The sequence below is a fragment of the Haemorhous mexicanus genome, chromosome 21, assembly GCF_027477595.1.
Source record: "Haemorhous mexicanus isolate bHaeMex1 chromosome 21, bHaeMex1.pri, whole genome shotgun sequence".
In the NCBI taxonomy this organism is placed as follows: Eukaryota; Metazoa; Chordata; class Aves; order Passeriformes; family Fringillidae; genus Haemorhous; species Haemorhous mexicanus.
In genome coordinates this window covers 2,451,962-2,472,492 of record NC_082361.1, presented here as the reverse complement: position 1 = coordinate 2,472,492, position 20,531 = coordinate 2,451,962, and the positions used below count along the sequence as shown (strand labels likewise).

The 20,531-nt window shown below is 42.4% G+C and overlaps 1 protein-coding gene across 1 annotated transcript; it reads left to right on the top strand.

The window, feature by feature from the left end:
- The first annotated feature begins 1,619 nt into the window (after window positions 1-1,619).
- Window positions 1,620-19,898, top strand: LOC132337093 (centrosome-associated protein 350-like). The gene is made up of 17 exons (XM_059865235.1): window positions 1,620-1,735; window positions 1,881-2,056; window positions 7,591-7,688; window positions 8,045-8,155; window positions 8,437-8,549; window positions 9,045-9,178; window positions 9,659-9,783; window positions 9,898-10,085; window positions 11,145-11,232; window positions 11,970-12,184; window positions 13,326-13,509; window positions 13,697-13,859; window positions 14,600-16,935; window positions 17,319-17,660; window positions 18,001-18,144; window positions 18,578-18,703; window positions 18,983-19,898. Exons 2-17 carry the CDS (start codon window positions 1,957-1,959, stop codon window positions 19,166-19,168), a joined length of 4,653 nt encoding a protein of 1,550 aa, XP_059721218.1. The 5' UTR covers window positions 1,620-1,735; window positions 1,881-1,956; the 3' UTR covers window positions 19,169-19,898.
- Window positions 19,899-20,531: the final 633 nt, after the last annotated feature.

Here is a 20,531-nt window from a genome sequence, read left to right as displayed (position 1 = left end):
AAACCTGCTTCTATAGAGCTCTCACTGATGTAGCTAGAGCTGGGTTAGAAAATGTGATGGTAAAAGCAGCTGAGTTGGGTCTGTGCTCTGACTTCCACTGCTAAGGAGTTAGAAGTCCACATTTGGCTACAACAGCCCAAGTTCTGTCTCTCCAACAGCTCATCTGAACAAAGCCACCTGTTAAAACTGACTGTGTGCCGGCCTCATTCACAAACACAAAACATGCAGTGCTCCAAACCCAGCGCTCTTGAGCATGACCTTCTCCACAGCCAGTTTCAACAGCACAGTTTGCTGTTTACATGTTTAATTATAGCTCTGAAAACAGCAGCTCGTGTTCATGCAGGAAATCCTGCAGGTGCCTGTTTCCATAAGCAATGTTCCCATTTCATGCCTGGCTGCTCCCCTGTCCGCAGGGGCGGCTGGCGGAGGTTTGTTGCTGATGCAAATGACTCACTGATGGGAATTCTTCAAACTGTCAGAAAATGTGTGGGCAATTCCATCTTATTTTGTTTCTTTTGCCTCTATAAGTGATACACTCTCGAGAGTCAAAAAAATCATCCAGTTTTTGCTGTAAGTTCAGATTTGAAAGTGCTCTGGGTGGCTTCAGGGGCTGGGACAGAGGGTGGTGGCTGGAGAGTCACCTGTTGGATCACAGCTCTGCCTCCTCCTCTGGACTTAGCAGTGCTTTCTCTTCAGTGCAAACCCAAAGAGCCTCATCTGGGAGTTGTGGGGGTTTATGCAGAGCTGGCTGTGTCTGGAGGGCAGGCATTGCTAGCCCCTCCTGTGGAAACCCAGTGTTTTCTGTAGAATCTGCACTGATTTCCACTGATGCCCTTCCCCTCGGCATCAGTCGCCCCAAACAGAGGAGACATTTCCCAAGAGCCACAGAAAACAGTGCCTAAAAAAACCATCACAACAAAATTGCAGAGACAAAACTCAGCACATTTAACCTGAATGTTAGAACTGCTTTGTAAGAAATCCCTGTTTCCTCTGTTCTTTCTCTCTCGTGCACCTTTGCTCCTACTTTCTGAAGACTACATCCAAGACTCGTTAGTGGAAGCTGTACTAATCGTTTTAGCAGTTTCTGGGTCATGAAAAACAAAGAAAAGCTTATTAATGAGAAAAATGAAATAAGATTTCCCTAAGCTGATTGCCAATAAAAAAAAAATTCACATTCATTTTTCTGTATAAAAAAGAAAACATCTGTCACCATTTCAGTGTCTCAGTGTCCCTGCATGTGGTTCAGCTGAGGCTTGATCAATAAATGCCCATTTTCACACCTTCTTTCTTAATCTTTTTAGTTAAGCTCAGATAGTTGCAGACCAAAACAAAGTAAAATCAGTTGGCTGAGATCTTCGTCTGCGGGACTTGGTGCTGACAATGTTTTGAAATATTAAAGTATATGAATCACTCCCAGATCTTAGTTGGGCCACAGCCATGCTCAGCACAAGTCCCAGAAACACTAGAACAGAGTTCAGGACTTTGTGTTTCTAAACAGATTTCTTTGCCGAGGTTCAGAGCTGGATTGTGCAACCAAGTCCCAACAATGGCACGGATTGTACAATGCAGCCCCCATAAATTAAGCCTCCACACTGCAAGGTTGTTGTTTGTATTTGCCACCAGGTTGAAAAATACCCAGCTCTTTCAGAGCAGCAACTAGAGCAGGTAAAAATGAGTGTTGTTAACTTTCCTGACAGCATCAAGGTACAAGACAGGAGATTTTGTTCATTGCCAGGTATGACTTCTCAAGGAGCCCTTTGTTTCCATTTGACAAAATGTAATAGTTCTGTTTAAATGAAATAACCTTTTTTTAAAAGTTCTAATGATTGCTTTATACACATCTCAAAGCCATAGTAATTGTTGTTGTTACCTTGATGCAGCCCGCAGGGAGAACTCACGGCAAGGAGGGATCAATGTGGATGTGAAACTGTTTTGAAAGTTCAGAACCAAGAGGAAATGGCCAAGCCATCTCCTGGAGAGAGCCTGAGGATCTGGGACAGCCTGAGCTTCCAGCCCTCTGCCACTCTGAGCACTGGCAGCTTTGAGCAGGACTTGGGTAAGGTGGCACGTCCCAGGGGGTCACTCAGTGCCCTCCCAAAGTATTTCTTGTGCTGTGGCAATAGAATGAACAGTTCCTCATTGCAACAGAATTCTTGCTGATGGTTCTGGCTAGGGCTGAAAAATCTTCTGAGGTGAGGGGGAATTTCAAATAGATGGTTCTCTTCCAGATTTCGAAGGTGAAAAAGGCTGCATGAAAAATCGTCCTCTCAACATTCATGCACAATCTAAGAGATTATATGGAATTATTATTAAAATTGCATAAAATGCATAGAAGCTCTTTGCCTTTTCCATGCTGTGCTGTCACAGGTGTGAATTCAGCTCACAGTGACAGCTACAGGTGGGACAAACCCCATTTAGCTCAGAGACATTTCCAGCACCTCGTAGCTTTATCCGAAGGTCTTTGGGAGCCTTACAATTAACTCTTCATAATTACCCCATCTGAGCAGAGTGGGATATTGTCCTGCTTGGACAGGCACTGGACATGGGCAGGGTGCAGGGGGAATGGAGGGATGTGCTGCAGGGTGCTGGGGGCTGGCCAGGGCGCAGGGCTTGGCCACTTCTGCCGGGAGCAGAGGTTGGCACGGAAACAAGGGAAAGTTTGTGGCTGAAAGGGTTAAAAGCCGACCAGTAGCGTGCAGATCGCTCTGTCTGAAGAGATCTCTGCCTGCTCCCACCAAACAGCAGCAGATGGTGCATTGTTTTAAGGGCTTTTCCGAGACAAAAGAACAAGATCAGATAACCTTTCCTCAAAGAGGGTACTTACAAAAAGCCTTTGCTCTTATTAAGGATTCTTCATTGTTTTCCTCACAACATTTTATACATCATATTGGTTTTTGGGGTGGTGGAGAAGCCAGCATTGTTTACTGTGCTTCTCCCTCCCCCCCCAGGGACCAGGAGGGCTTCTTAGACGATTGGGCAGCAAGGCTGTTGTCTGAAGTGTTTCACCCTAAGCGAAAGACAACCTATTTATTTACTATTAATAACTGAGGGCCCCAATTCTGCAAGGCCCAGCCACCCACTATTCACCCCAGGAACAAAAGGAGCTGCTGCCTCATGTCTGTGCCAGGAGAAACCTTCCCCTTCCCTGAGCATTTCCAGGAGCTGCCAGCCCAAGGCTGGACTGGAAGCAGCACTCCCTCCATGACCACGCTGCTGCACAGGAGGCACAGAACTGTCGTGCTCAGCACAAAGTGGGTTTGAAATATGGGTCACAAGTGGCTCTGTCACCACCCAGAGCAGGGACAGGGCATTCAGATTCGAGGCTGCATTGTCTGCTCAAGGCATCACCCAGCAGTTGGCTCTGCCCTTTCATGGGACACAGGAGTCACCGTGCACACGCAACATAATGAGGTGTAATTCTGCAACTGCTGCCAAATGCACATATTTACCTTTCAGAGGGACACATGTCACCTGACCACAAACTGCTGTGCCAAAGAAACATTTTCTGTAGTAAACACACTTGGTAAAATAACAAATTTCATTTCACACATCTTAAAGCAGAGAGAAGATGATGTTCACAAAATACTTGTTTAGCACCTGGGGTAAGACAGTGAACTTGTCTTGAATTGTTGAATTTTCTTTTTAAACGCAGCCAAGTATAAAACCCAGAATTGCAAATCCTATAAGCTCATGCTGTGGTGAGCAAAAATTGTCTCCACAGGTAGTGTTGGGAAGTATTTCACGTTGCACTTACATGAATTTCTCATCAGTTTAGGCACAAAACTTGGTACAAGCAATGAGCTGATAAGGAAGGGCTTTGCATATTGCACTACTATGTAAAATCCTTCTGTCATTCCTGCCCAGCCACCAAGGCTCTCCCACAGGGAGCTGAGGAGATGAGCTGTACTCTCCTTGCTACTCCAGCATGTCCTCTGAATACAGCCCATAGTATCCAAATTTCTGTATTTCTATTAAATAAGAGAATGATTTTTTAAAATCCCAACATTTTGCCCATGCCCATTCCTACAGTCTAGGGAATGGCCTTTGAGCTGGATTGGACTGAATGAGCCAGAAATCTCATTTTATTAGACCAGACTTTTCGTTTCCATGTTTTTTTGTATTTGACAGATATCAACATTTAAGCTGAAACTAATTCTTTATAAAGTATTTTCTAAATGTTGAGGATTAATCATGGCTCGTGTTTTAAAATAATTTGCACTAGGAAAGCAAATGGAATGCTGTCCATTGTTCTTGAAATGCAGAATTTTAACCTGAACTACAAGGAAAATGTATTTATATGTATCATCTTTCCCCTAAACTGCTGATTGACATATTTTTTTGTATCACTAGAGGGAGCTGCCTTCTTGCTTCTAGAAGAGGGAGAAATTATTAAATTAGTGGAATAAGCACAGAAATGTATCAGCATGGCTTCAGCTAATTGTGCTCTGATGGAGAATGTTGAGCTGAGGCAGCTCTGTGTTCCCTCCCAAATCCTGGCTGTGTTTTGTAATTCCCACAGCTCCAGTGAGCTCCAGCCCTGCCTTCAGCACCTCTGGAGTTGTCTGCAATGATGTTGTCACTGACTGAGAGAATATTAATGAATGAGAGAATATTAATGACTGAGAGAGTTTGGAATAACTGATGAGGAGCAGAAGGACCATTCCACAGAAATTCAGGATTCTGGTTAGGTCTGGGTTCAGGCCCAGCTCTGTTGCTATCCTGAGCCAAGAGCTACCCTGCAGCTCCGTGTGACAAGGGGCAGCAGCAGGGTGAGACACTGCCATGTGCTGCAACATCTGGCTTGGAGCTGAACTCAGGCCAGCCCTCCACACCAGAGGATTTAGACATAAATACAGAATATGCAGAGCACAGGAACAGCACAGGCCACATTAATCCCCTTGTTTGGTAAGCAGCCATTCCTCAGTGCCAAGCAGGATACCAGACATGTTTAGAGAGGAGAGAAGAACCTGATCCAGCAGCTCTGGAAATACAGATTCTCCAAGGTACTCCAGAGTGCAGCTCAGCCCGTGGATTTCCTGAGGGAACAGGCAGAGCCTTCACATTAGAGTCTCTTGCTTGGGGATTGCTCGTGGCTCCCAGGTCTTGTGAAGGGCCAAACTGCCCTTGGTGATCAGAAGTTACCAAACCTCTTTTCTTCCTCCCCTTTTACCTGTCATCACTGTAGGTCCTTTCCTGCATAGAGATTGCTGAAGTCTGGGTGGTATTTCACCTTACCTGGAGAGCACCCTGAAATAATAAAGCATTTGAGATAACCTGGGAATTTTGGAGAGGGGAAGGACTGCCCAAATGGGGGCTAACGGGGAAATTCCTTCTGGATCTGCTGCTTCACTCCACAGCAGCATTTCAGGACACTTTACACCCCACATTCCTATACCTCCAGGCAATAATGCAGACAAAGTCATGCTTACAGTTAAAGTTGCAACTATGTCTTTTTATAATAACTGGGTTGGTCTGGTTGCTGACATGGGCAGAAAGAGAAAAAGCTGTCCTTGAGGAAAGCAGCAGTAAATGCTTCTGCCTTGCTTCAAGTGATTAGAAAAATGAGACTTTTAGCCGGGCTTTTTTAATTATATGTCAGGGAGATTCTTCAGGGCTTTGCTGAGATTCTGCAGGTGCAGCGGAAAGTGATTTAATAAATAGCATTTTTTTCACAAGGCTGAGTGTATGCACATTGAAGCTATCTGGGTAGGCAGTAAATGCCATTCATCATCACCTAAAAGGACGTGAAGTTTAGCCAGATGGCATTTTCTTTAATGCAGGATGTTGCAACACAAGAAATGCATCTGGAAATAGCCACAATTAGGAAAATTACATTCAAAAGAAAAGAAAAGAGATCAGAGCAAACTTTTTAATCACTTTGAGATCAATACCAGTGGTTGGGTTTTGGTCAGAATAACAAGAGCACTGTTCAGTTTGAGGCACAAATTGAACAGGTTTTAAATTATATCCTAATAGATGATCATATTTCTCACTGGCCCAGATATTAGTATTAAAAGCTACTCAGACAATTTAGCATCAATAAATATAGCTTGTAACTTTTTTTGTAGAATGACCTTATTTGTTAGTATTGAAGGAGCTTTTGAAAGTGCTGCCTGTAGACCCACTGAGGAATTGTTCACTTGTCTTTTCCTCAATTGCATTGCTTAAAGCCATGAATAAAACTTCCCTGTACAAAACCCAGCTTTTCATCCACTCCATTTTCCTAAATAGGTCATTGCACAAAATCATCTCTAGTTAACTATCAGCATTAAAGAGTCTGACTCAGTCCTCAAAATTAGAAAGACTAGCTAAAATGAACATTCTTTCTAAAAATATGAACTCTTAATTTGGCATGTCTAGATAACTTAGTATGATTTTGCCTTTCCAAACCACCCTCCAAAACCGAGAAAGGCCCATTATCAAAAGAAAGGGTGAGATTTCCATCCAGTCTGTTGACACTGACAAGGAGGGTGTTAAGAGAAGCTTCATAGGAGAAGCCTCCTCCTCCTCCACTGTAGGAGCAAAGTGAAATCTGCAATCAAGCTGTTTATAAAAACAGAGCAGCATTCTAATAGAAAATCTGTACCAAGCTCCAAGATTTAATATTTTGTTTCACTCACACCCACATGAACACAAACCCCACCCTGGCATGCAAACAAGCCCCCATCTCTGCTCCTTCAGTCTGTAAAACAAAAACAAACTCTCCATGTCATGGGCTTATCCTGCACCATGGGGTAATTTAGATTCAGGTGACCTGGATAGAGACAGAGATTTTATCTCAAGTTTCCAAATCAAACCTATTTCTATTTATGACCCACACTTCCATTCTTTTATGACTCTGGTTGCTGTGACAGTGGCACAGCACAGAATAAACACAAAACCTGTTTGCATAAGCTGAGCAATTCATCTGAGAAGCTCAAGCAGCCAAGAACATTTCACTGGTAAACATAATATCAGCTGCATTGTCACACACAGGCAGGGGAGGTGCAGTGAGGAAGTAACAGTGAAAAAGGTGCACCTGAGCAAGAGAGGGGAAACTTCTCCACTTTAAAATGAAAGCTTTTTTCCAGGGGTTTGTGTGACCCTGTGACAAAAGAGAGAGGAAGCAGCCTGCATCCCAATGCAGATGGAAGGGATATGCAGGATGCTGTTTGAGTTCCCAAAAAAGTGACCTTTTTTCTCTTGGGAAACCTTGTCACAAGTTTGGGAAGTTTTTCTTTTGTACCCAGTGGCTCTGATCCTGTTGGTGCAGCAAAGGAGAAGCTGGACCAAGAGTGACAATAAGCCACATTCTGAAATTCAGGCTTAGAACGGGAATTGTTCCTCATTCCTCTCTCCTTAAGTCCTGACAGTTCCCAATACTTGCAGGACTTTATGCTCACACATTTCTTGACAGGCTGTAGGTACTGACATTTTCTTTCTACAGTTATGGTGGAAGAGGTAAATGTATGCAGAGAAATTATTTCAGTAATAAAGGCAGATGTCAGATTTGGGAGGCTTCCAAAAATAGGCCCAGGGAGGATTCAATAGGAAAATGCAGTTGGAACAATGTACACATTCCCCTTGTGATGATCCTCTAAACTTCTGCAGGTGAGGGAGATTTTGGTGGCACAGAGCTGGAGGACAAACACAGGAGACACCTGGACATTTTAAGACAAACCTCCTTACTACTGGCTCACAAACTGAAGGTCAGTGGGAACTTGTGTAATGAGAAAAGGGAATTCCAGTTCTGCTATCCCAGGGAAAAGATGCTCCCTATCCCCAGATTCAGGTGTGCTTAGGCCAAAATCAGTTGGCATCAGCTGCTCTGAGTCAGGTTTATAAACCCTATGGACCACAAAGATGAGGTGCCAGCCCTCATTTGCTGTTTGGAGACCTCAGTGTAGCTCTTGTGGGTAAGAGGATGTTGCTGTACTTGCCCAGGGCAGCAGGATGTGGCAGGAGCTGGCTGTGCAGCTCCTGTCCTGCCCTTTGCCCCCCAGCTCTCAGGTGTTGTGTCACCTGGTTGAAGATACCATTTACAATGTGTCACTTCCTAACACAGCTCCAGCAGCAGCAGCAAAAACATCGGCTTTTGGTGCTGAGGGAGAAGGCAAAGCAAGAGGTTGAGGAAAGCCACAGGTTTTTGAGGGGCCTGCTGCAGCTCAGTTCTGAGGTAAGTTATGATTTCAGACCCTGGGTTACACCTCTAGGCCCCAGCTCTCATGAGAGCAGTTCTAAACACACAGCAATTTGTGAGCTGCTGTAGCACTTTATCCTCACGTGCCCACAGAGTTTTCTCCCAGCCCATTAATGAATCAACTCTCTAGGAATTGTTGGCATAGGAAAAGCATTATCTACAACCACGGGCTTTCTAAAGAAGATGAGGAAATAAGGTTTAAATGTTTTGCTTTTCAAATAGATCATTGAGGTGTGTGACAATTTGTGTGTGTGCAGGACAGCAGGAATTCCAAAGGCAGTGATCCTCCTGTGACAAGACCTGACCACGCAGAGCAGACACAGAGAGGACACTGGCTGGAAGGTGACCTTGCTGTTGGCAGCTACAGGAGGTAGGATACAGTGAGGCACTCCAAGAATTTGGCTTGTGGTTTGACTATATTAATATTTTGGGGCACTAAAGTAATTGCTATATAGTGTTTTTAACTCTGATTTATGCCCAAACTACAGTGTTAACACCTTTCCAATGTCGTGGGAGATCTTGCACTTTTAAAAAAGTAGACACCCCTCTGAAAGTTGTGTGAAAAGTATAATTTTCTTCATTTTGCTTTACTATCATACCATAGACATAAATCAGAATATTGTATGTGTATTTTTTAACTTCCCATAAAGTGGCAGAAAGACTTGAGAACTGCTTCCAGGGTCTTATGGATGCAATTAGCAGAAAGGCTCCTTTGCACAGGTAAAACTTTCAGTACCACATAAAAATGAGCAGCATTCTGGTTTGAAAAGATTCAATCTCCATGGAGGACTTGGCTGTGAAAGTAAGGAATTGAAATAATATTTCTGACTGCAGTAAGAAAATATTTCCTTTTTCTTACCTTCAGTAATCAAGAGATGGGTTCACTGAGACACTCTGCATTGAAGATAGAAAGAGATCCCAATCCAGTGGATCCCAAAATACTGGGAGAAGGAAAACCTTTAGGAGGAGGAGGTTCATATTGCCCAGTGCTTCAAGGAGGTGAACATGACATTAAAGGATTTAGTGGTATTGGGAAAATGCCTCATTCAACCTGGCCTGGAACTCACTTTTCTAACTAATTTTAAAAATTTTGACCTAAATATTACGTTCATTATGTATATTTAAACTATGACCATGTTCCTTTGTACTGCTGGCCCTTCTTAGACAGTTATGTTGGGAGCTGAAGTTATTTACCCTGTTGATGGGCCCCTTTTTAAATTTTTACCTGTTTGCCACGATTTCACTTGTAAGGGAGGCTGATGTCCATACCTTGCTCCTGGAAGTAAACACCTGAGGGATGGCTCCTCCAGCTCCTGCTGAGGGCAGCGCACGGGCTCGGCTGACAAATATTTGCCAAAGCACCTTGAGTTCAGAAATGGATGTTAACTTGTACTGGGGAGTTGTTTTTTGTGTTTTTTTCCTTTCAGATATTTTATTTTTGGTGACATTAACTCTTTGCCTTGGGGTCTCTGCCAGCAGATCACAGGCAGTCACAGCACAGCCATCACATCTCAAATCTGTTGTCACCTTGGGTGAATCTGCCCCATGGGGAGACCTGGGACAGCTCCGGGGACAGCAGTGACCAGGCCAGCTCCAACAGCCAGGTAACACCAGCTCCTGAAACAGTCTGAGGAGCGTTTCTCTCTATGGTTTTTTTGGTTTTAGTCCCTCTATCAAACTGGTGACCTGATGACGCCGATACTCTGCTCTGTCCCCAGCGGAGCGCAGCCATTCCATGCTTCGGAGGCTCCAGCACCTTCCATGGTTCCAGGCTGGCCGTGGTGGAGCAGTGCCTGAGGGCAGAGGAGCTGCGGGCTCGGCACCAGGCAGTGCTCCTGCAGCTCCGGAGGAAGGCTCTGAGGGAGAGGGCCAGGGCCGAGCTGGCCTGGCTGGGCCACCGCAGACGGTGAGGGCCATGGGGGCACCGCTGCTGGAGGCCTGCTAGGCCAGGACTGCTTTACCTCCTTTCAGGGGAACATAATAAATGTAAAACCTTCTTAGAAAGCAAGTAGCAAGTAAAAAATTAAGAGAGGAAAGGAGCCTGCATGGTTTTAGTGTCTCCAGAGCAGAGTCGAGCTTCTATTGCAGCCTCCTCTGTGGTGGTGTGACACACCAACTGCGCTGAGGAGCCCTCAGGGATGGATGGTGAGGGGCGTCCCTCAGCGCTAATGAGTATAACGAACCCTCAGGGACGTGAGGGGCATCCCTCAGCGCTAATGAGGATAAGGAGCCCTCAGGGACAGTGAAGGGTGTTCCTCAGCACTGAGCAGGCTGAGGAGCCCTCAGGGACAGTGAAGGGTGTCCCTCAGCGCTAATGAGGATAAGGAGCCCTCAGGGATGGACAGTGAGGGGTGTCCCTCAGCACTGAGCAGGCTGAGGAGCCCTCGGGGATGGACAGTGAGGGGTGTCCCTCAGCACTGATGAGGATAAGGAGCCCTCAGGGATGGACAGTGAAGGGTGTCCCTCAGCGCTAATGAGGATAACGAACCCTCAGGGATGGACAGTGAGGGGTGTCCCTCAGCACTGATGAGGATAACGAACCCTCAGGGATGTGAGGGGCATCCCTCAGCACTGATGAGGATAAGGAGCCCTCAGGGATGGACAGTGAGGGGTGTCCCTCAGCACTGAGCAGGCTGAGGAGCCCTCGGGGATGGACAGTGAGGGGTGTCCCTCAGCACTAATGAGGATAAGGAGCCCTCAGGGATGGACAGTGAGGGGTGTCCCTCAGCCCTGACCACATTGAGACACTGTGAGGAACCCCCCAGTGCTCAGGAGACTCCATTTGCTTCAGGCGAGGTCCAGGCACCACAGCCCCAGGGTGGTGAAATGTCTTCCAAGTCCATCAGAACTTTCTGCAGAGCCTTCCACACCTACAGCTGTTTTGAGAGCAGCTTTGCTCCCATCCCATCTATAAATTCAAGGCATTTAATGATCTGACTCGGATTCTCATCCTTGTGATCTCCAGTGTTCTGGAAAACCTGAAGGATAGTACAGGAGCCTCTGCCATGGCAGCAAAGCAGCACAAAATCCTGATGGAGCTGAAATGGGAGCAGGTAATGCTGCAGTGAGAGGAGCTGGCATTCATCTCATATCCACAGGGAGGTGTCTGGAGTTCCTGGAGCAAGTGGGGTTTGTGTTTAAAAAAAAAAATCACCTTGCATCCATTATTCTGTGTGTTTCCTACATACCCACAGTGAGGTGGCTTTTGTGCCAAAGTCAGCAGTCTGTAAATCTTGGATAAAAGAAAACATCTTTTTTTTCCTCTTCTGCTACCTCACTGTTATTGTGGATTTTTCTATTTATGCCATAACAAACAGGTCATATAATCTAGGTTTCCACTGATTTATGCTTGTGCTGGTGAAATATATTAAATTAATCTGACAGCTAATTTTATAGTCTTGGCTATTCCACTATGCTAGGTTCGTAATTACGCTTGGTAGTCAGAAAATTTCTGTCCTGCTCCTTATGTAGTGAGAGCCTCTCATTTAAGTAAAGGAATTCCTAGTGCAAACCACAAGCACCCTGTAGTTTTGAATGATCTGAAGACAATTTTTAAAGGTCTCACCACTTGACACACCATCAAAACATCCCTTTACCTGTCATCAGTTTTCACAGGTGAAGGCCCTGTTGAAAAATAAAACTGCAAGTTTTTTATAAAAAAAGAAACTATTGTATTTTCAGGGTATTTTGGGATTAATAGTGCCCTATGTGAAGAAACATTATACATATTTTTAAGTATAGCTCTTCATTATCTTCACTCTGTTATGCTTCTTTCTATCTCTTTGTGTAGGCAGAAATCCAGCACCTGAAAAACATCCACAGGGCAGCCCATCAAGAAAGGAAGCTTTTATTAAAGCAGCAGAGAGAAATCTTAATGATGCAGCATTCAACAGCACAACTCCAGGAAAAGCTGCACAGTTTGGCTGGGAAGCAGGAGGTTGTGAAGTCAGAGAGTAAAGACAATTGTGTCCAGCTAAAGCATAAAAAGAGCAAGAAATATGAGGGGTAAGTAAAACCTTTCTCAGTGGTTGCTGAAGGTAAGACTGAATCCAGTGAAGATGGAGACAGGTATGGCCTAGATAATTGTGTGATCTTTAGATACTCCAAAGAGGGAGTGCATGATGATAAATTTTTCCAACTTCTGTGTTCAAGCAGCTGATAAATCAAGGTCACTGCTTATCATTCTGTCCCAAATGGTCAGCTCCTCAGGGCACCTTTAATGATGCCACACAACTGCTAATGATAGTTCATGCTTTCATGGTGGCTTTTAACTACAAACCCAAACACTTTGCAACTATATATTAATTAGGCTTCACAATACCCATATGGAATGAGTAGAAATATATTGATTTAATTGGGGAAATTCACTCCTTTGTCACCCTCTGGCTCTGAGCCTCTATGTCACTCAGCCCCTCAGAGCTGGTCTGTGCTTCACCGAGGATTTAACCAGAGAAGGATTTTGTAATTCACAGGGCTAAATTTTGGGCTTAAATTGAAGCACAGAGGTGTCATGTAAAATCCTACAGTGAGCTATAATTCAGGAGTTTAGTCAGACTGAGAAATCCCCATCCTGCTGTTCCCCAGGAACATCCCTGTCTGCTTCCTGCTGGGCTGCAGGAGCTGAGCAGTGTGAATGAGAACCCCACAGCATCCACACTGCTCAGAACAAAAATCTAGTTTGCTTCAGGAAGAGAAAAAGCAGTGAAAGACATATATTTATCAATGTGAATTAAAACCCCCTTTCATTCAGTGTTACCCAGAGCTTTAGCAGGGTGGTGAGTCAGGTTTGTGCATTTACTTAAGTCCCCACAGGGGAAGGCTTTCAAATAAATCCCTGCATGGAACTGATCTATAATTCATGGTGTTATTGATTACAAGTCAGAGAAATCTTTAAAAGGTTTCTTGGCTGTGCTTTCACTTCTTATTACTGACAAGGCTGCTCGTAGGAGAACAGTGAATATTGGTGTCAGTCTGAAACAGCCAGGGGCTGTGGAATCAAATGCACCCAAATTCTGGCTGATTGTCCATAGATCTCTGTCCTGTGTAGGAGTACAGAGGGGTGATTATGCTGTTTATCCACCTGCATGGGTATGTTCATATTTTATACTGATCAGGAGCAAAGCATTCCATGTCTAACTCTTCACAGCTTTTCTACTGAGAACAAGGAATCACTGGTACAACACCAGAAGCAGGTGGAGGAGTTACCAGGTTTGGAGCAGTGCCTCAATGCTCAGGATGATGTTTTCTTACCTCTGGAACCTACAAATTCAGCTGGAATGGAACCTACAGCCACACTTGTTACAAGAAAAGGCCAAAAGTGTGTATTTCTGGTAAGGACCCCCTCTGGAATTCCATTAATGCCTAAAGAAAGGGTGCCCCAGATTACATTGGCCTTTAAAATAGGACCAGGACAGGAGTCATTTGGCAATTAGGAACATGAAGTCAAAATAAGTGTGTTGGTTACATGCACTTTTTCCTTAAGACATTAACTCTGTCTCCTAAATGTTTACATTCTAGGAATCTGTGCTGGAGGAAAAGGCACTTCTTTCAAACCCTGAATCTAAAGATAATGAAGATATTAATCCATGTGGCAGAAAGAACCCAGTGAAAGGCTTGGGGATGCTTCCTACTTGGTGTACCTTATGCCTGGTTCAGGAGGAAAATACTCTTGAAGGAACAGGTCAATCATATTTAATGCCATTATGTCCAATCTGTTTCAACTACTTCAATCAAATTTTAATCCAACAGAAAGAGAGACAATCTTCTCATTTATTACCAAAGTGTCTTGCTCACTATAGCCAATGTATAAATCACTGCTGGGCAAGATGGTGAGGATCTCTCAGAGGTGTATTAAGAGATATGATTACACTGCTTCCCCAGAACAAAATCATTACTTACTCTGATTGTGTCATTAACAATTTGCTCTCTTTTGATACAGTGTTTCAAGAATTTAAGGCTGTTCTTTTTAAAAGAACATACATCAGTTGAAGATAGACTTGGACAGGACATGCTGAAGTTATTTTTGTTTCCAGGTTTTATCCTCAGGTCATATTTCTTACTCTCAGTAGGAGAGGTGAAAAATAAAACTGTCTGTTTATATATGAGTCAGTTATATCATTTACATAGTTCTGGGTATGCATAATTTCTGTAATATAAACATTTACATATTGTGGCAGTATTTCCTATTTCTGTCATTTTTCTAATGAACCATCTTTCTGCATTTCATAGAATCATAGAATATCCTGATTTGGAAGGGAACCACAAGGATCATAAAGTCCAACTCCTAATTTACTCCTAGAGATCATAGTGAGGAGCATGATATATTTGAGTGTCCTAAGTGATCTATCAGCAAGCTCTTCTATCAAATATTTTTCTTTAAAGTGATGATTAAAAAAAAAAAAATTCTTTTAAATGTTCCAGTTAAAGAAGTGGAAGTGCCTGTTCCTTCTGAGATCTATCAGGTGGATGCCAGTCAGTGTTTGAAGCATTTGGAACATATTTCTCATGAAGCTTCTGATGAACAAAATTTAAAAGCATTTTCTGAGGGATTAACTTCCACAGAATCATTGTCCGAGTCAAATAACTTCTTTTTGCAATGTGAAAGTGCCAAATCAGACTCTTCTCACTCAGAATTTCAGAAAGTGTCTGCAGTTTGGATCAGCTTCTCAAAAAATTCCATTTCAGACCCAGAATTAGAGCTGAAACATGGAGAGGACACAGATGTCAGTGTCCCAGAAGAGTTTGTCTGTGACAGTGCTGATATGTTTGCTAATATCTCAAAAGAGATGCCAATAGCAATAAGAAATGGAAAGGAAACATCACCTAGTGACAAACACAATGAACATGAGCTGCCTAAAGATGACAGAGCTGAGACTTCATCTCTCTCCCAGAAATACCCTGGAGATGTGTTGGGTCATGGCTGCACTGATCACCTGCTTTCCTTCATCCCAGCAGATGAAGCAATTGTTTCCAGAACCAAGTCAGCACATTGCTCCCAGTCTGAAAACCCTTCAGAGGGAGTGGATGAGTCACACCTGGGTGCCTCACAAAGCTGCAGCAGAAACAGGCCCTGTTCTCAGGTGATCCTAACACTGGGAAATGATGCAGCTGCCAGCCCTTCATGCACTGATGCAACCTCCAGCAGTGATAAGGGTCTCCCTTCAACTGACAAGGATACCTGGTCAGAAATGCTGTGTCCTGTGGGTGAAGTATTGTCCTCTGGAAGTGCTGACTTGCCATCCTCTAACAAAAAGGATTTGTCATTTCCAAGTGAAGATCTTCCTCCTCCCCCTTTAGGTGCAGATGCAATGAAAAATGGTGATCCTGCCTCCAGCATGGATGATTTCACATCTCCACTGGAACAAATGACAGGCTCAGAGTCTAGTCAGGGCATGGATGAAGATCTATTGCTGGAAATGGATGCATTACCCCCATTACCTGATAACACTGTGCCTGAAGAATCTCCCCTGCTCAGTACAGAGACAAGTGGTGCTTTTTCAACTCAGGATGGTTGTCTCTCAGAACAATCTATTACAGCTCTTTCCAGCTGTTTGTCAGAAAACCAGCATGGAGAACAGGAGATGCCTTTGCAGCATTTGGAGTTTCTGCCTGTGTCAAATACAGATTCTTCTGGTGGAAGTAAAAGTCCTGAATTCCCAATGAAACAACGCAAAATGTGTGAAAAGCTGCCCAGTGCTGAGGACAGTGATGACCCCTTATCATTTGAAACTGGGGACAGAGTGTTGGTAAAGCAGAGCCAGCCTGGAACTCTGATGTTCAAAGGCCAGACTCATTTTGGCAGTGGCCACTGGGCTGGTGTAGCACTGGACAAAGCTGAAGGTGACAGTGCTGGAACTTATGAAGGGGTGAAGTATTTTGAGTGTGCTCAGAACTGTGGGGTCTTTGTCAGACCTGATGAGATTTCCCACCTGTTTGGGGTTAACAAAAATTGTTCCAGTTACATGGGGAATGAAGATTCTGACTCCTTCCATGATGATGACTCTCTCAAAGGAGACTGCAACTATTCTGAAGATGGTGTGCAGAGAGTGGGGTTTGCAGCTGAGAAAGCAGAAGACACAAACAGTGCAGGAGGTTCAGAAGTAAAAGAACACCAGTCTCGGTTATACAGGGCCTTGCTGTGTGGAAAAGGGCAAAAGTTTCCCCATTCCAACCAGTGTAACTGTAATGAATTCCTCTGTCAAAAGAACTTAATGTGCTTGGGATCAGATAAAGAAAAACCAGAACTGGCACAAATAAAACAAACTATATTTGCAGATGCTCTTCCAAAGAAAAGCAAGACAGATGAAGTAAACACGAGCAAAAATATTTGTTGCTTGGTAGAGGATCAGAAAAGAATTAAACTTGCTGATGATATTGCTAGTGAACTCAGTGAAAAACTTCTGTTTGACATTTTAATTGCATTTTCTGAAACAGCTCAACACAAATATAAAAGTGCCTTTGAAAAAGACATGATGAATTATGGCAAAGGCCTGAGGCAAGAAGACAATCAGAAACCATTTCCCCTCAAAGAAAATTCAGTTGCTGCCTTATCTGAACCATCAGCAAAGGTTTCTGATGTTTTACTGGGTGATTTTGATACACTTTGCATTCATGGCTGTCACACAGTAACAGACAGAATTGTAACTAAATTTATAGATGATGCAGTTAAAGAATATAAGAAGATTAAAAGAAAACACAGATCAAAAGCAGACAAGATACTTCATTTATCTCCAGAGACTTCTCCAACCACTTTGCCTGTAAGTACAGTGAGAAAGTTTTTATTTCAAGTGCTGGCCCTGAAGCTGGGTCTATAGAGGCAAGAATTTGTGTGGCCCAGTTTTTCATCATCCACAGAAATTATATCAATGTTAGGAACCAGATTGCTCACTTCATGTGACCCATTCCTTATTTAAGGAATTATTCTGTATCCATTAGATAGTATATGTATGGTCCAAACAAAGATAATGAGAGTTCTTTATTGAAATTGTTAATAATATATCAGTAAGCCTTTCTTTGAGCCCATGAATAAAATGGTTTTAAGTGTAACCTTGATCAGTTGCTAATAATCTCAATACCTCTATAGAGGTATTGGGGAGAAAAAATATGGACTATACCAGTCTTTTCTTTTTCTCTCTTGAAGCTCCTTTTAAAAATCCTTGATGCTGGTGTTTTTGGAAGCTCTGAAGATTTTGATCAGCCTAATTCTGACCAAAACATGCTGGTGAGACAGACACAAAAGCAACACTTGTACAAACTAGACCAGTGGCACTCAGCTCCTTGGAAGAAAACTGTGGAAGTTCCTCTTGTGATACCACATAACAGTTCTTATGTTAAAAATTTGTCTGCATATGCTGTGGAAGAATTATGGACCCCAGAGAACATGAAATCAAATTTCAGGAACATCAACGTGCCAAAGTACTTGGAATATAGTGATCTCCCAGGGAATGATTTGGAAGGAGAAAGCAAGAGGATGTATAATCAGGTATTTTTAAAGCACTAACTGTTAATTAACTTTTGTAGTGTTCTGGAGGCTGAATCATATTAGCTAATATTTAATGTTATTCTAGTTGCTAACACTAAATATAACTAAAGGAGCACTGAAAGGTACTACCAGGAGTATTTTGCAATTTGCTGCAAAATAATTCCAGTAGAATAAATGTCCTTGCAGAGATTCCAGAGTTTTGCCAGAGTTCCCCCATAAGCCCTTGGACACCTGCCCCAGTGTCTGGTTTGGGTCTGTTCAGGGAAAGCCAAGTTCCATGGAAAGCTGGGGACTGGAATCCAGTTTTCCTGACTTCAGTGTCCTGCTGAGTTTGTTACAGGTTATACTTGATTTGAGCCATGAGTTGCTGTGTGCAGAATATCAAGTGACTGCAAAGCCAAATACGCTCCCACAGATGGAAAAAAATGTGGGATCTCCCTGTTCCAGGCATCTCTGCAGAAGGACAGATGTCAGTGATGTCAAGGTATGTTCTGGCAATGCCAAGTACAGGAACAAGAGTGAAAAGAGCAGAGATTGCAATAACAAAAAGAAATGTGAAATTTGGGAGGATTATGGTAATGTAACTGAGGTGATGGGAGAAGAAACAGTATTACCCTGAAATGCCTGAATAAATATAGACTGAGCTGATTCATTGAAATATTCCATATGTATGGCATTAAGAATGGAAATGGGCCTTTAAACTCTCCTAGTTATGACTATTTTGTGTGTAATATTATGATTAAAATGTGTTGGTTGGCCAGTATTGATCAGCTACCTCTAGATCAGTCCCCTAGACTTTGGGATGTTTCTGGACTTAAAGCTGGATCTTCACACTGGCACCTGTCACTCACCTGGAACCTTTCATGGCACCAGAATTCTTATGAGGAGAGTTCTTTTCAGCCTTCTTTATTTTGTAGATGTTTGTTCAGGGTGAAATTATTAAAATAATGAACCTGGAAAAGAATGACTTAGAAATGAAAAGAAAATTCCTAAATATGACCAAGTATGGAAACTGTAAGAGAGACAGAGTGGACCTTATTCTGGTAAGCAGAATTTCCAATGGGGATTTGTCTATTTCCTCCAGATTTAAACTAGAAATTCCCATCCTTTTGTGAGAATCACATTTACTTACCTTCAGAACTTCAAATTACTGCCTTTTAAAAATTGAATTAATAATCCAGTATTTCCAGCTCTTGTGAGTGATTTAAATTAAATAAATTAATGATGCAAATGTAAAATTGTTGGATTAGGTGCAGTGTCTCAGTACTTTTGAGAAATTCCTTCTTTTTGAAGTAAAAATTTGTTTCCATATTATCTTTTAGATCCAGGAGCTCCGCAAAGAAGAATCTCAGTGGACTTCCTATGGTGATGATGAATTAACAGTGAAGATGAGGATGACTGATGCCATATTTGATAGCTTGATCCTTGATACAATCAGAGTTCTTAATAAGATTTATCTGAAAAAAGCCTGTTTGAAAGGTGACTGTGCACCATCTTTTTTCTTTTAATACACTGTGCAACTGGTTAAACGGAGCCTGGAGCTGGCACAGGGAGTGGCAGGACCTGGAGCCAGACATTCAGGTTAAATGTCCATAATTTTATGCAAATGAAGTAAATACTAATGTGATGCACTTTAAATTGGGGATTTTTCTATCAGCACCTTCAATTCCTAACAATTAGATGTGTGCCTGTAATTGGGTTATTTATCATGCAATTCACAGGAGCCCATTGAATTTTTACAATATCTAGATGTGGGGTGCTGAGAATGTACTTTAATACACAAAAGAGAGGAAATCAATACTTTTTGTATTGGCAAAACTCGAAAAGAAAATCAAGATTTTGACAAGGAAATAGAAGCATTTCCTCAGCATAGTAATTGTTCACTATGCTAATTGCTGTGGTCCCACCTATTTCATACTGAGAGAATCAAATTTTTGTTAGTTCTTTCTAAAATAAATACTCTGCAAATATTTCTTACTGCAATTCAGAAACTGTTCATTATTGAATAATTGATTGTAAAGAGATCAGATTTTTTCCAATCCTATTCATTCAGAGTGTCTTTCAAATAAAATTAAAATCAGAATCAATAAAGATAAATTATAGATAAACTTAAGATTTAAAAATACAACACTTAAAATCTGCTTGGGGGACTAGAAAGATTTTATGTTTGTATTTTTAAATACTGTTGGCTTAATTGTTTTTTGTACTTGTTTTCTGAATAAAATATAATACACATGGTTTATTTTGTTTATTTTCACTGAAATCAGTTAGAATTACAGATTATCTTGTGCACACTGTTTTTCTCAGCAGTTAATGGGTGCATTTTTGTTTTGTTTTGCTGGACACATTAAACCCTTCCCTGCTTGTTGCCATATGAACAGAAATAAAAAGGCAACTTCTGCCCGCAGCACCTTAACTGGTGATCTTATCCTATAAACAATTTTCATGTCTCTAGTGGTACATTTCCTTGCCTCTGACTTTATCCTCATTGATTAGTTAATCCACATCAGTTACTTGTTTTCTTGTTGTCAGTTTATAGAAGAATTTAAGTCCATTTTTTTTCTCCTGGACTTAGCATGTTGGATACAATGACAAATCTATAAATTGCAGCACTCTGGCTTTTCAGTTTATTCTCACTCTGGTTCTGCAGTAGCAGAATCTCTGTGTTTGGAATGAAATCTATTAAAAATGTCACTTAGATATAAATATATAGTTGAAGGATTTGTTTGGTTTTAGCCTTATGTTACACCTGAGGCAGAGACCCATCAGATTTGCAGTGAGGGTTGTGAGTGAAGCCTGAACCCTCACAGGGTGCTCTGCAGGGAAGGACACAGCCATAAAGTACCTCCTGCTGATGAGAATAAAAAGTGT